The sequence below is a fragment of the Bubalus bubalis genome, chromosome 14 (genome assembly GCF_019923935.1).
Source record: "Bubalus bubalis isolate 160015118507 breed Murrah chromosome 14, NDDB_SH_1, whole genome shotgun sequence".
NCBI lineage: Eukaryota > Metazoa > Chordata > Mammalia > Artiodactyla > Bovidae > Bubalus > Bubalus bubalis.
In genome coordinates, this window is record NC_059170.1 from 10,195,861 (window position 1) to 10,212,491 (window position 16,631).

The following is a 16,631-nucleotide window of genomic DNA, read 5'->3' on the forward strand; positions in this document are numbered from 1 at the left end:
TCTATGAAAAAGGAAGATTTTAAGTAAATCTTATTCATAGAACATAGATTCATGAACACAAAAATCAACTATGTTCATAAAATTTCAAACAGATCTACAGATAATTGTTAGGCTCAATGAGAATTTATCACAACAGATGCATACAAAGGAAATATACAAAACTCAATGGTACTACGTAAATCAACAACACAAATCAGCAAATGAAATTTCAATAATTTTTCAGTTCAGTTCAGTTCAATCGCTCGGTCATGTCCAACTCTGCGACCCCATGAATCGCAGCATGCCAGGCCTCCCTGTCCATCACCATCTCCCGGAGATCACCCAAACTCATGTGCATCGAGTCGGTGATGCCACTGGAAAAACCATACACTTGACTAGGCGGACCTTTGTTGGCAAAGTAATATCTCTGCTTTTTAATATGCTATCAATAATTTGTATAATCATATAAAACATGAAGAGCTTATAAATACACATAATAGGTTTTGTGCAGAAACACTACGAAGAAAATTATAAAACTTTAGTGACAGACATTTTTTAATACCCCAAATCAGAAACGTATATGATGTTCATGGATTGGAAGACTCAATATGATAAGTATGCCAATTCTCTGCAAATTGATTTTCAGTCTCAATGCAATCAAACCCCCAGAAAAGTTTTTGCAAAAGTAAACCAAGAGAAACTTGGCAATGCAATTCTGAAATGCATACAAAAAATGCAAAGGCACAATAGCCAAAATACTCTTGAAGAAGAATAATTTAATAAGACTTGATATAGGAGATATCAAGTTTTATTTTAAAGCTGTAATAATTATGGTAAAGTGGTATTACAGCAACCATAGACAGATACGCAAATGAAAAAAAATAGAGAGTCACCAGACAGATGACTTGCACATAATGAGAGTATGTTTCTAACTTGGTTATAGTAAACAAATATCGCTACTGTGATATTAAGACTGCACATCATAATATTAATATACATTCCCTAAGTGGTTGAAGATCCAACCAGCCCATTCTAAAGGAGATCAGCCCTGGGTGTTCTTTGAAGGAATGATGCTAAAGCTGAAACTCCAGTACTTTGGCCACCTCAGGTGAAGAGTTGACTCACTGGAAAAGACTCTGATGCTGGGAGGGATTGGGGGCAGGAGGAAAAGGGGATGACAGAGGATGAGATGGCTGATGGCATCACCGACTTGATGGACATGAGTTTGAGTGAACTCCGGGAGATGGTGATGGACAGGGAGGCCTGGCGTGCTGCGATTCATGGGGTTGCAAAGAGTCGGACACGACTGAGTGACTGAACTGAACTGGACTGAAGTGGTTGAAGGAGGATACAGGTTAAGAAGGCAGGATAGAAGGAAGGAGAAGAAAAATAAATAAATAAATGTTGCTTTACCAAAAAACTCATCATGTGGGATGGGATCCTGTTACATTTATAAATATATTACCAAAAATGAATATCACTAGGCCTCTGTTTACTGACTTCCAGTGATGTCCATGCAATCTTACCAACAGAAAAAAAAGTTGGAGAGTACTATACGGGTTTTGATACTATTCCAGTTGAACATAGAACTCCTGTATATGAACATACTTGTGTGTGAAAAAGGAAAAGTGTTTGAAGGAATAGCCACTGCTGTGAATACTGGTTACATGATGATGACGGGACGGGAAAGAGGACAAGCACGAGTAGCTCCGCCTTTATCCATATCAGTGTCTAATTTTTTTCTTGTTACAACGGTCGATGAAAGTTCAGTTAACAATTAAGAAGAAAGGGAATTTTATTTGAACCAGACTAAGATTATAACCCGGAAGAGAGACTCTCAGAAAGCTCTGAGTAACTGTTCCACCAAGTGCAAGTTGAAGGCACAGGCATACACATTTTTGAGACAAAGCATCACACATCAAAATGACATACTGATATTTTATACAAAGTTCACCAAGGACGCATAGTGCCGGTAAGCAGGCATAAAGAGAGCAGGAAGTCCGTGATCCTCCATAGAGTTGGGGAAGAATGCTATCCTTTTAAGAAATTATATTGCTAATGTCAGAAGAAAGGAGGAAATGTTATCTTTAAGGTCAGGCAGACACTCCTGTCTTCGAAGAAGTTTGGTTAATATGTAATGCAAGCGCACACTACACGTTAGGGAGGGAGGGAAGAGGCCCAAATGGATGCAGAGAGAGAATTTTGTGTTTAATTTTTTCTTATCCTGTCTGGAAATAAGAATTTTATTTCATCACAACAAAAATTACTACTCTTATGATCCGAACACATAGAATAAAGAAAATTAAAATTCATAATTTGTTGTTGTTGTTTAGTTGCTAAGTCGTGTCCAACTCTTTTGCAACCTCATGGACTGTAGCCCCCCAGGCTCCTCAGTCCATGGGATTTCTCAGGCAAGAATACTGGGGAGGGTTGCCATTTCCTTCTCCAGGGGATCTTCCTGACCCAGGGATCAAACTCATATCTCCCGAATTGGCAGGCAGATTCTTTACCACTGAGCCACCAAAATTCATTATAGGTTAGAATAAAGCACTCAAGTAATCACGTGAGTGGAGAAAACAGGGTAATTGAGAGCTGCATCTAAAGAAATGATTATATACACATATAATCATTATAAGTGTTACAAAGGGATGTGTAAAATATGTCATAATGTAAAAGTAAAACAGTGCATGAATCAGAGGCAGTCAAAAGAAACACCTAGGTAGTTCAAGCAGAAAAAGAATTTCAGCTATTGTATGAGCACATCTCATTGTAAGAACCCAAATCATGTGTGAAATCCTGGATATGAAAGAGTCTAGGGAAAGATAGGCATTTGATTTACAACCCCTGCAGGAAGGCAGTCTGGGAGCACCTGAAATGCATGTAGATGGAGACTCTGCACAGTACCTGCCATACCACAGCTCCCTCCCATACTGACACTTTCAATTAGAAAATATTCACCTCTCAGAAGGCAAAGTGCCCACCTTGAGTGGGAGCTGAAGTGAGTGGGTCTGAGAATAAGCAAGGCAGGACACAAGAGCTGGGAGATATGAATAAAATAAATAGAGAAGAATACAGGGTATTTATGAGAGCGCTCATTACCTTGCAGTGCTGGAGTAATATCATATAGTGGCCAGGGCTGATGGTGGGAGCCCTCCTCTTTAGTACCTAAGAAAGAGAAGTCCACCTATGTATTAGGAAAGCTGCAATGGAGGAGGGAGCCCTTGAGCTAAATTAAGAAACCTATTACTTTCAACCCTTCCCACTCAGATAAGATTCTCCTTTCAAAAGATAGTCCCTGACTCTGATTTTAAAATCAGAAAGAAATTTGGAAATCATATAAGCTGTATAAAGAGCCTCCTTTTTAAAAAAACAGAAATGAGAAGCAAACCTTAAAAGTATTTGAAAGAGGAGTTTTAAAATCCCCAGTAAAATGTCACCACAAAGCTGAGAAAAAATTATAATCTAAAATAGATTTTTAAAACTAGTGAAGCAAATTAAAGGTATGAGGAGAAGTGAAAGTTGCTCAGCCATGTCCAACTCTGCTACCCCATGGATTTGTAACTCAACTGAGGCTTCTCTGTCCATGGAATTCTCCAGGCAAAAATACTGGAGTTGGTAGCCATTCCCTTCTCAGGGGATCTTTCCAACAGAGGGAATGAACCCAGTCTCCCACACTAAAGGCAGATTCTTTACTGTCTGAGCCACTAGGGAAGCCCAAAAGTATGAGGAACCATCATAAGACAGAAATATAGAAACTCAAAGAAGAGATACCAAGGTATCAGGAAGATGTGAAATAGAATCTGATGGAGAGAAGAGAAATTGAAGAAAAGGAGAAAAATATTTCATGAGTAAGAATTAAGTAAAGTAAAGAAGAAAAAGGGAACCATAAGAAAAGCATATGACATAAAATAAAAATAAAGAAGTAGCTTAAAAACACAGTTTTAAATATTAAAAAGTCAGTGAAGATCCATCAGACATGAAAATCAAGTCCTACCAGGAAGAAAACCAAGTCAACAAAACAGAAGAATTATTTAAAACAATAATTGAGGAAAATATTTCTGAAATAAAAGATTTGAGTCTACAATTAAAAGCTCACCTTATAGTAAACACAAGATGAATGCAAGTAAATATTGTGGTCTTTCAAGATAAAAATAGAAGCCTTCAGGAGGCCAACACTCCCCCTCCAGCTAAAAAAGAAACAAAACCTTAAGAAATCAGGTTGTAAGATAGCAATACTCAATGCCAGAAAATAGTGAAGCAAAACTTAGATACTCTATGGAAGAAAATATGCACTGAGGATTTTCGTACAACTAATTTGTCCTTGACTTAAATATATTTCTAAATGTGCAAGAACTCAAGAAATATTGTTTCTGACAACTTTCCTAGGGAGTTTCCAAGAGACAAGATATTATTATTGAGTACTGAACATTTTCATTGTGGAATTAAGTCTGATGAAGGAGTAATAAATAGTATGTAAATGTGACCTATTGTGATAAAGTACAAATACCAAAACTTCCATCAGAGAGGATGAGGGAGAGAGGTAGCTCAAAGAGTAAATCCACTGACTGCTTTATATATAATAGCTTCAAATCAAAGGATATTTAAAACACATAAGGTTCAACAAAATTAAAAACTTGTGCATCAAAGGATCCTAGCAGGATAGTAAGAAGATCCTGCTGAGAAGAAGAAACAAACCAGGTCTCTGATAAGGGCCTATGACCCAGACTATATAAAGATCTCTCATAATTCCACATTAAAAAGATGAACAGCCCAATTTAAAAATGGGCAAAGAACTTAGACATTTCTCTGAAGATACACAAGTGACCAGTGAGCACCAGGAAAAGATGCTCAACATCACTAGTCATTGCTGCTGCTAAGTCACTTCAGTCGTATCTGACTCTTAGTGACCCCATGGACTACAGCCTTCCAGGCTCCTCGGTCCATGGGATTTTCCAGGCAAGAGTACTGGAGTGGGGTGCCATTGCCTTCTCCATCATTAGTCAATGTGATTTGTGAAGTTGCTCAGTCGTGTCCGACTCTTTGCGACCCCATGAATCGCAGCACGCCAGGCCTCCCTGTCCATCACCAACTCCTGGAGTTCACCGAGACTCGGGTCCATCGAGTCAGTGATGCCATCCAGCCATCTCATCCTCTGTCGTCCCCTTCTCCTCCTGCCCCCAATCCCTCCCAGCATCAGAGTCTTTTCCAATGAGTCAACTCTTCGCATGAGGTGGCCAAAGTACTGGAGTTTCAGCTTTAGCATCATTCCTTCCAAAGAAATCCCAGGGCTGATCTCCTTCAGAATGGACTGGTTGGATCTCCTTGCAGTCCAAGGGACTCTCAAGAGTCTTCTCCAACACCACAGTTCAAAAGCATCAATTCTTCGGGGCTCAGCCTTCTTCACAGTCCAGCTCTCACATCCATACATGACCACAGGAAAAACCATAGCCTTGACTAGACGAACCTTTGTTGGCAAAGTAATGTCTCTGCTTTTGAATACGCTTCTAGGTTGGTCATAACTTTCCTTCCAAGGAATAAGCATCTTTTAATTTCATGGCTGCAGTCACCATCTGTAGTGATTTTGGAGCCCAGAAAAATAAAGTCTGAACTGTTTCCACTGTTTCCCCATCTATTTCCCATGAAGTGATGGGACCAGAAGCCATGATCTTCGTTTTCTGAATGTTGAGCTTTAAGCCAACTTTTTCACTCTCCACTTTCACTTTCATCAAGAGGCTTTTAGGCAGATGCAAATCAAAATCACAAGATACCACTTCATACCCAATAGTGTGACTATAAGAAAAAAAAATTAATGGAAAATGACAAGCATCGACCAGGAGGTGAAGAAATTGGAACCCTTGTACATTGCTGGGGAGAAGGTAAAATGGTGCGAACTCTGTGGAAAACAGCCTGACAGTTCCTCCAAATATCAGCATAGAATTACCAGATGACTCAGCAATTCCACTCCCAGATGTATATGTGCTACTGCTAAGTCACTTCAGTTGTGTCCGACTCTGTGTGACCCCATAGACGGCAGCCCACCAGGCTCCCGCGTTCCCAGGATTCTCCAGGCAAGAACACTGGAGTGGGTTGCCATTTCCTTCTCCAATGGATGAAAGTGAAAAGTGAAAGTGAAGTCGCTCAGTCGTGTCTGACTCTTAGCGACCCCATGGACTGCAGCCAACCAGGCTCCTCCATTCATGGGATTTTCCAGGCAAGAGTACTGGAGTGGGGTGCCTTTGCCTTCTCCGGATGTATATGTAAAAGAACTGCAAACAGGAAGTTCTGGTCCAGGACTGAGACACAGGAGGCTCCTCAACTCACCTCCACCCCTACAGCAACAACACAAACCATTGAAAGAAACCCAGGAATGAGCTGAGCCAGAGCTACATATTGGGCAAGCGAGAGAATACTCACATTGGAGAGGGTCTTGGCACACCCTCAAGCCACGAAGAACAAAAAAGGTGGCTTGGACAATTACAAGGGTTCGAGACACAACCAAGAGCTTGGGAGGGTGGAACAACGAGGTTCCTCTCCTATATGTGGTCACGTGGTCAACACTGGAAGACGTTGCTATTGTATCTAATGCCCAGCAGCCAGTACAGACTGTGGAGGAAAATGAAGTCTCCACACTGGGTCTTGCACATTTTCCCCACACCTGCAGGCAGCTCCCTCCTGGGTACATCCACTTTCCCTGCAGGCTCCAACCCAGACCAGCGACCCTCAGCTCTGCTAGCCCTGCCATCTCACCTCATTATGTCCCAGGAATATCAGAAAATGTTGCTGCAACCGTTTACTGGGAGGTCCCTGCTCTTTAAGCATCTCTCCTGTTGGAGTCTGAGATTCAGTTCCACTGGCAGGTACTCCATCTGCCTGGCTGGCATAGTAACCTCCTTCCTGTGGTCTCTTTTGAGAAATAAATGATAAGGCAAAACACCCCGAGTCTCTGATATGTTAGAATAATTTAGTCGCATGAGCAGTGTCCTCTCAGTTCAGTTCAGTTCAGTTGCTCAGTCACATCCGACTCTTTGCGACCCCATGGACTGCAGCATGCCAAGTTTCCCTGTCTGTCACCAACCCGCAGAGTTTACCCAAACTCATGCCCATTGAATCGGTGATGGCATCCAACCATCTCATCCTCTGTCATCCCCTTCTCCTCCTGCCCTCAATCTTTCCCAGAATCAGGGTCTTTTCAAATGAGTCAGTTCTCTGCATCAGGTGGCCAAAGTATTGGCGTTTCAGCTTCAACATCAGTCCTTCCGATGAACACTCAGGACTGATTTCCTTTAGGATGAACTGGTTGGATCTCCTTGCAGTCCAAGGGACTCTCAAGAGTCTTTTCCAACACCACAGTTCAAAAGCATCAATTCTTCAGTGCTCAGCTTTCTTTACGGTCCGACTCTCACACCCATACATGACAACTGGAAAACTAGCTTTGACTAGATGGACCTTTGTTGGCAAAGTAATGTCTCTGCTTTTTAATATGCTCTCTAGGTTGGTCATAACTTTCCTTCCAAGGAGTAAGCGTCTTTTAATTTCATGGCTGCAGTCACCATCTGCAGTGATTGTGGAGCCCCAAAAAATGAAGTCAGCCACTGTTTCCACTGTTTCCCCACCTATCTGCCATGAAGTGATGGGTCCAGATGCCATGATCTTCGTTTTCTGAATGTTGAGCTTTAAGCCAACGTTTTTACTCTCCTCTTTCACTTTCATCAAGGGGCTCTTTAGTTCCTCTTCACTTTCTGCCATATTGGTGGTGTCATTTGCATATCTGAGGTTATTGATATTTCTCCTGGCAATCTTGATTCCACCTTGTGTTTCTTCCAGTCTAGCGTTTCTCATGATGTACTCTGCATAGAAGTTAAATAAGCAGGGTGACAATATACAGCCTTGACGTACTCCTTTTCCTATTTGGAACCAGTCTGTTGTTCCATGTCCAGTTCTAATTGTTGCTTCCTGACCTGCATACACATTTCTCAAGAGGCAGGTCAGGTGGTCTGGTATTCCCATCTCTTGAAGAATTTTCCACAGTTTATTGTGATCCCACAGTCAAAGGCTTTGGCATAGTCAATAAAGCAGAAATAGATGTTTTTCTGGAACTCTCTTGCTTTCTCGATGATCCAGCGGATGTTGGCAATTTGATCTCTGGTTCCTCTGCCTTTTCTAAAACCAGCTTGAACTCCTGGAAGTTCACGGTTCACATATTGCTGAAGCCTGGCTTGGAAAATTTTGAGCATTACTTTACTAGCGTGTGAGATGAGTGCAATTGTGCGGTAGTTTGAGCATTCTTTGTCATTGCCTTTCTTTGGGATTGGAATGAAAACTGACCGTTTCAAGTCCTGTGGCCACTGCTGAGTTTTCCAAATTTGCTGGCATATTGAGTGTAGCCCTTTCACAGCATCATCTTTCAGGAATGATGGAATTCCATCACCTCCACTAGCTTTGTTCGTAGTGATGCTTTCTAAGGCCCACTTGACTTCACATTCCAGGATGTCTGGCTCTAGGTCAGTGATCACACCATCGTGATTATCTGGGTCCTGAAGATCTTTTCTGTACAGTTCTTCTGTGTATTCTTGCCACCTCTTCTTAATATCTTCTGCTTCTGTTAGGTCCATACCATTTCTGTCCTTTATGAAGCCCATCTTTGCATGAAATGTTCCCTTGGTATCTCTAATTTTCTTGAAGAGATCTCTAGTCTTTCCCATTCTGTTGTTTTCCTCTATTTCTTTGCCTTGATCTCTGAGGAAGGCTTTCTTATCCCTTCTTGCTATTCTTTGGAACTCTGCATTCAGATGCTTATATCTTTCCTTTTCTCCTTTGCTTTTCGCTTCTCTTCTTTTCACAGCTATTTGAAAGGCCTCCCCAGACAGCCATTTTGCTTTTTTGCATTTCTTTTCCATGGGGATGGTCTTGATCCCTGTCTCCTGTACAATGTCACGAACCTCATTCCATAGTTCATCAGGCACTCTATCTATCAGATGTAGGCCCTTAAATCTATTTCTCACTTCCACTGTATAATCATAAGGGATTTGATTTAGGTCATACCTGAGTGGTCTAGTGGTTTTCCCTACTTTCTTCAATTCAAGTCTGAATTTGGCAATAAGGAGTTCATGATCTGAGCCACAGTCAGCTCCTGGTCTTGTTTTTGCTGACTGTATAGAGCTTCTCCATCTTCGGCTGCAAAGAATATAATCAACTTGATTTCAGTGTTGACCATCTGGTGATGTCTATGTGTAGAGTCTTCTTTTGTGTTGTTGGAAAAGGGTGTTTGTTATGACCAGTGCATTTTCTTGGCAAAACTCTATTAGTCTTTGCCCTGCTTCATTCCGTATTCCAAGGCCAAATTTGCCTGTTACTCCAAGTGTTTCTTGACTTCCTACTTTTGCATGCCAGTCCCCTATAATGAAAAGGACATCTTTTTTGGGTGTTAGTTCTAAAAGGTCTTGTAGGTGTTCATAGAACCGTTCAACTTCAGCTTCTTCAGCGTTACTGGTTGGGGCATAGACTTGGGTTACTGTGATATTGAATGGTTTGCCTTGGAAATGAACAGAGATCATTCTGTTGCTTTTGAGATTGCATCCAAGTACTGCATTTCGGACTCTTCTGTTGAGCGTGATGGCTACTCCATTTCTTCTGAGGGATTCCTGTCCGCAGTAGTAGATGTAATGGTCATCTGAGTTAAATTCACCCATTCCAGTCTATTTTAGTTCACTGATTCCTAGAATGTTGACATTCCCTCTTGCCATCTCTTGTTTGACCACTTCCAATTTGCCTTGATTCATGGACCTGACATTCCAGGTTCCTATGTAATATTGCTCTTTACAGCATCGGACCTTGCTTCTATCACCAGTCACAGCCACAGCTGGGTATTGTTTTTCTTTGGCTCCATCCCTTCATTCTTTCTGGAGTTTTTTCTCCACTGATCTCCAGTAGCATATTGGGCACCTACTGACCTGGAGAGTTCCTCTTTCAGTATCCTATCATTTTGCCTTTTCATACAGTTCATGGCGTTCTCAAGGCAAGAATACTGAAGTGGTTTGCCATTCCCTTCTCCAGGGGGCCACATTCTCTCAGATCTTTCCACCATAACCCGCCCAATGGAGTACTATTCAGCCATAAAAAGAATGAAATAATGCCATCTCTAGCAACATGGGTGAACCTAGAGATTATCACACTAAGTGAAGAGAGTCAGAAAGAGAAAGACAAATACTGTATGATATCACTTATAGGTGGAATCTAAAATGTGACAAAAATGACCTTCTCTGTGAAACAGAAACAGACTCACAGACATAGGGAACAGACTTAGGGTTACAAGGGGGTGGGGGCGGGGAGGGAAGGATTGGGGGTTTGGGATTAGTAGGTGCAAACTATAATATATAGAATGAATAAACAACAAGGCCCTCCTGTATAGCACAGGGCACTATATGCAGTATCCTGTGATAAATCGTAATGGAAAAGCATATGAAAAAGAGTCTGTGTGGATATGGATAACTGAATCTCTTTGCTGCACAAAAGAAATGAACACAACATTGTAAATCAGTTATACTTCAATAAAAATTTTGAAAAACTAGGACTTATCATCATTTACTAGCTCTGTGTCTTTGGGTGATTAATGACGCTTTCATGACTTCAATCATTTTTTTTTGGGCTGTGCCGCATGCCTTGCAGGACCTCAGTTCCCTGATCGAGGATCAAAGCCACACCCTCTGCACTGGAAGCACAGAGTCTGACCCATTGGATTGCCAGGGAAGTCCCATGGTTTCAATCTTTTAACAAAATTAAAGAGGTGTATATACCCATCTGAGGGAGTTCTAATGAGAAATAAGACAATACTTATGACATGTTTAGTGCAGGATCTGGAAGAGACAAAACACTAAGACAGAAACCATTCTTACCACCAGTGGTGTATTATAGGTTTCTCAGGCCAGGGGTTTAGGCACTGCTCTTGTCTGTGCTCCAAGATGCCTGGTCCAGTCCATCCCCTGGAGAATCAGAGGGGAACCCTGGCTCCTGGGTAGGTGGCTAAGGGACACTGGGCTCTCTGTTCTCTCACCCCCAACAAAGCCTCTGCTCCCCACCTCCCCTCTAGCAGAGCCCAACACACACACACAAAGAAGAGATGTTTCAGCACCAGAATATCAGGGCTGAACTGACATTCATTATTATACTTCCAGAATAATTTCATCCAACTCTCCTCAAACCGAATAGACAAAACTGAGGCTCAGAGAGAGAAAGAGATTTATCTGCAGTCATCTAGCAAGTTGGGAGGAGCCTAGACCTAGAACTCAGATCTCCTGACTCCCAAGTGGGGTGCCCACTGCACCCCAAGTCTCCTCCCACTTCTTCCTGGAGAACTCCATTGCACAAGGGCAGTGGGGCAGCTGAGCAAACAGCAAAGCCACGAGGTCATCCAACGTTACTCAACATACACCCTCCTGCTGTCTTCACTCCTCCAGTCTACTCTACCCCAACTTCTATGTCCCCAGAGAACTTTATTCAGCAATGACATGGAAGGATAGATGTGTCTTGCCTCCTCACTCACATCTTGAAATAGAAAGCTGGGAGAGGATATTGCTTCACCCAAAGGAATTACGTGTTACTGGAGGTCACCTCAGGCATGAACAGGTGAAATGCTTCGTGAGCAGGGATTTGCTGGCATCTGTCTTTCTGTCTTCTTGGAGGATACAGATTCATGGGAAACATTAGAGGAAGGGAAGGAGGGAGTCAGAGGTTTAGCCAGGAGGGTTGATCATAGCCAGGTCAGAAGTGGAGGTCAATGGGAAGGTTTGGGGGTTTATTTCCCTGTTCTGAGGCCAGAGGTCAGAGGCCAAATGTCTAGGTTTCCATTTAATGGTGAAATGGAGGCTGCGGTTCTTGGGTTCATTTTTGGATTTCTGCAAGGAACCCTAGGAATAGGCCTCTTGTTCCTGCCCCTGCTCTCCTTCACACCCCAAGAACATCTGCCATGGGTCCTGCTCCACTCTCCACTGGGGATAGGAAGTCCCAAACCCACACCCATCTCCCCAGAGCTCTCGGGGGCCCAGAGGTCACAGGAGTCAGAAACAAATGGAGTTGAAAGCAGTCTTTTATTGGAAAGTCCATGAGGGAGGCAGTCCATGCTCAAGCTTGGACCTCCCGGATGAGAGGAAGAAGGGGCAGTGTGGGAGAGGGTCGTGCTACAGGCACCGGGGCCTGCATTGCTGGGGACTTCACAGGTGCACAAGCACAGACTCTACCTGGTAGAAGAAAAGAGAATCGGAAATGTGAGTCAGCAGGTGAAAGACTCAGGCAGTGGGAGGCAGGACCAAGTCCACATGCCATCCTTCTCAGGACCCCAGTTGTAGCCCCTGAGACCCTTCAGTCTCTCCATCACCTCCCATGTCCTCTCCCCACTAGCCTAGAATTGTCCTCAGCCAGTCGGCCTCTCTGCCCCTTCATGGGCCTCCTTTCCCTCCACTCATTTCTCACCTCACCAGGGATTCATACAGGTCTTCCCACAAAAGCCTTCACAGCACTTTTTGGCCCCTGGGCAATGAAAATCTCTCAGACACTGGTTGGTGGGATTCCACACTTTGCAGTGGATCCAAACCCTGGGGCAGGAGCCACGCTTGAATGGAAGTCTGGCTCGGTCTTCTGCTACGACTACATCTTGTCCTTTGACTGGGTCTTGACCTTTAACTGGATCTTGACCTTTCACTGGATCTTGTCCTTTGACAGGAGATTGACCATTGACTGGACCCTTTCCGTTGAATACATTTCCTTGACCTTTCGGACTACCTGTTGAAAGAAATATCCCCACATTTAGACCAATCTGTCTGCTTCAACTATCTAGTCTTTCCTCCAGGTCCAGCCACTGCTCACTGTGGTGTCCCTTAAGCTGAGGGACACTGAGATAGAGAAGGCTCACCAGGGCCAGCTGGGGTCTGCACTCTCGGATAGCTGTTCCCTGGGCTTTGGGGAAAAACTCCATAGGACCAGGTTTCCTTTGGGTGTCCATTTCTTCCCCTCACCCTCCATTCTGGGTCCTGGGGCCCTCATGAGGATATGCCAGGGAGGAGTGACTTTCAGGAGATGAGGACACATTTTCATCTTTGAGGAAACTTGGAGGAAGGACAAGGAGCTTTGAAACACATGCCAGGAGACCTGAGCTGCATCCTGGATCTGGAGATTGCCCTGACAATTCCTCATCCTGCTCTAGGTCTCAGTGTCCTGCTTTGGAAAACAGAGGTCTTCAGACTCCATGATTTCTGAGGCCCTGTTAGTTCTTAACCTCCTCTTACACGACTGATGTGCTTTGATGGGACAGGCAGGCAGGGAAGAGACCCCCACACCCAGGGCCCAGATTCCTGGTGCTCCTTACTTCATTGCATGTTCTGTCCAAGTATCAGTGCTTGAGACCAAGGTCATGTTCCAACACTGCTTCCACAAACAGCCCTGATTTCTCAGTCCTGGGGTGGAATGCACATGGAGTCTAGTGGGCAATTTCCTACTTCTCTGGATACACTCAAAACCTTCTGTCCAGGCGGAAGAGTGGGCTCCAGCTCTGCATGCTGCCCCTTGTCAAGACCCAGGCTGCCCCCAACATCTTCTCCTCAACCCAAGCCAGCCCCAGCCAGGCCACTCGTCCACTCACCTGTTACGACAGCTGCCTGTGCCACCAGAGTCCCAAGGACGAGAAGGACCACCACCTGGACCAAGAAGCTTGTAGTCTTCATGTTGTCAGGAGGCATATAGCTGAGAGCTGAAGCCAAGCCTAGTTTTATGCAGCTCCAGCTTGGCCTGGTGCCAAGGGTGGGTCTGTGGTTTCACAAGGGATAAGACTTACTTTTTCTTAGTTCTACCAGGAAATATCCACCCCTATCCTGAGGGGGACCTTGGGCCCTCCCCCAGGGATTACCCACAGGGAGAAACGGCGGTTGCTACATCATTTCTAATAGCTGCAAGAGCTATCTCACATTCTCACAAAGAAGTAAGGCTGGCTCGTCTGTAGGCAGCATCATGACAAAATTCTTTATACTTAAAGAGTGTGAAGCCCAAAGGAGAGAGAGGAATCACCCACAGTCATTCAACATGTCCATGGTAGGGCCAGTATACTGTTTTCATAGCCAAGGTTGTCCCCCACTACTCCCCGGCTCCTGCAAGCCGCACCCAGGCCTACACTAACAATTTATTCTTCCCAGCATCATGCTAGGCTTTTCCTTCATTCTCCCCCTGATCTCAAGAAAAACTCTCAAAGGCAAATTTGCCCTGAACATTTAATGACTAATCATTATACTTTTCCATTTCACAGGCAGTCCCTGAAGTGGACCAAGAAAGTAATAGGGAGGTGGCATTCGACGTCTGGAGTGGCATGACGCTCTTGAAATCTCAGTAAGAAGAAAGAAAACATCCGTAAAATAAAAGGAAGAAAGTAGAAATCATCTATAAGGTGGATATCTACAGTGCATACATACAACATGGCTTCTGCCTTTTTAGAACAGGCCCCCTGTTTCTTCTGAAGAACTCTTGATGGTTCTTTGCACCATCAACTTAGGAATCTAATGGGAATTTTTGATCATGGAAGCCTGACACCCAGTCACAGATCAGGGGGTGTGTGTGTGTGTAGGTGTGTGTGTGGTCTATTGACATTCTTCATTTAAATGGACACTAAGGGGAAGTCCCTCGTTTTGGTAAAGGTAGGAGAGATGTGCCTGGAAACTCCTGAAGCTATGGTTTCAGTCTGGGAGAAGGGCACTTTTTTGAGAAAAATAAATCTAATTCAATTAGAAAAGCAGAGAAATGATGGTAAGAGAGGCTTCGGGAGGGACCAGTCAGCCCTTCACTCCCCTTTATCTTGGGAGCAGTTCTTCCCACACCTTTCCCATGGTTCGGTTATGACCCAATAAACTGCCTAAGCTAGTCTGAGTTGGTATTTGTCACTGTTGTCAAAGTTCAGAGTAAAAAAAATGAATACCAAGAAGTTAGGTATTGTCAGGGACAGAACTGAAGTGTGGAAATAACAGTTGAATTCTGGAGAAGGAAATGGCAACCCACTCCAGTACTCTTGCCTGGAGAATCCCATGGAGGGAGGAGCCTGGTAGGCTACAGTCCATGGGGTCGCAAAGAGTCGGACACAATTGAGCGACTTCACTTCACTTCACTTCTGCCTCCACACGCTTGCAGATAAAAAGGCCCATAAGTAAGATAACCACGGCTGATTAAATTAGCAGGCTGTCCATCCTCAGCCTTGCCAACAGCCATGTTAGGGCCCAGCAGGAAGAGCTAGGTTAAGCTAAACCAATCATTGTTACTCTCCAAAATATGAGTGGAAAAGTACTGGGAAAATAAAGCAGTTAGCAGTAGGAAGTGAAGCTGAGAGAGCACACAAAACAAAGGTATTAAGTAACTTCATGACCACGAAGAAGAAAGGAACCTAAATGAATGAGCAAGCCAAAACTATCAATAAAGGAAACTATACAAAAAAGATATACAAAGCAAAGGAAAAGAATACCCCTGGAGGTAAAGTCAACACAAGTGGACCCAGAGAGAGACAGGTATGTGAGAAATGGCTGAATGTAGTTGCAGAGAAGTCTGTATCTGAGGGAAAACAATGATATCCTCCCCAGGTTCCTTTGCAGACAGGTATAGCAATGTAACAAAGTTCTGGTCAATTAAATATAATCAGAAAGTCCCAGAAGTCTTTTCTGAGGGAGCTACACTCTTCTGCCTTTTCTCCATCCTGCTGCCTACAAGATACTAGTGATGGCAGGAGCCATGGCAACAGTTTTGAACCATAAGCTTAAGAGTCCACACACAGTGGACAGAAGCATCTTGGGGACCTAATGATTTCTGGACTTACCTGCCTGAGAAAAATATAAGAATAAACATTTATCTTGTCAAAAAAAAAAAAAAACAGTTGAGTTCTGAGTGAGACATTAAGGAAAGCAAACTAAGTATTTTATAGTCAAACAGTTTAAATCTCCATCCTTTGTTTCTTTGGACTCAGACCTCATCATGTCCACCAGTGCTGCTGAAACATTAAGGAGCTATAACAAATACTAGATGTTGGAGTTGGCAGGCTACTTGAAAAAAAAAAAAGCTCATCACAAAATAAATTATACAAACAAAAAAGTGTGTAGAACTGATACTCCTTAAAGAATTAAAACATTACAATGGCAGCCTGCACTCACTTACCAAGAACAAAAAGAGAGTATTTCTTGTATATATGCCATATCAACATTTATTCCTCGCCAGTTTCTTACCTGTCCATCTTCCACAGAGGTAACCACTTTCTTGGATTTTCTAATTGTCTGTTAACTCAAGCATCTGGCTCATTTCTCGCTGGGTTGTCTACCTTTTCCTCATTGTTTTGTAGACAGAAGAAACTGTCACACGTTACTAGTAAGAGTGTATATTCATGCAACCTGTTTGAAAATAAATTTGGCATAGCTAGTAAAATTAAACATGAGCAACATCTTTTAGCTTTTTACCAATCTGATGAGTGAGAAGTGATGTACTGCTGAAGGTTTTAGTTAGCATCTGTTTCAGTTGAGTTTAGTTCAGTCACTCAGTCATGTCCTACTCTTGGCAACCCCATGGCCTGCAGCACGCCAGGCTTCCCTGTCCTTCACCATCTCCCGGAGCTTGCTCAAACTCATGTCCACTGAGTCAGTGAT

At 43.3% G+C, this 16,631-nt stretch overlaps 1 protein-coding gene across 2 annotated transcripts in view; it reads right to left on the reverse strand.

Annotated features, from left to right (window-relative positions):
- Nucleotides 1-16,240, reverse strand: part of LOC123329149 (elafin) — a 47,205-nt gene extending 30,965 nt beyond the window's left edge. The window contains exons 1-4 of one of the 2 annotated variants that reach the window (XM_044927604.2): nucleotides 16,218-16,240; nucleotides 13,610-13,773; nucleotides 12,445-12,753; nucleotides 12,044-12,212 (exon numbers count right to left, since the gene is read on the reverse strand). In XM_044927604.2, coding sequence (XP_044783539.2) covers nucleotides 12,446-12,753; nucleotides 13,610-13,773; nucleotides 16,218-16,225 — 480 coding nt within the window. In that variant the 5' untranslated portion in view covers nucleotides 16,226-16,240 and the 3' untranslated portion in view covers nucleotides 12,044-12,212; nucleotide 12,445. Of the gene's footprint in view, nucleotides 1-12,043; nucleotides 12,213-12,444; nucleotides 12,754-13,609; nucleotides 13,774-16,217 lie in introns of those variants that run through there. The other variant, XM_045162605.1, reaches the window with a different exon arrangement.
- Between the last annotated feature and the right edge of the window lie 391 nt (nucleotides 16,241-16,631).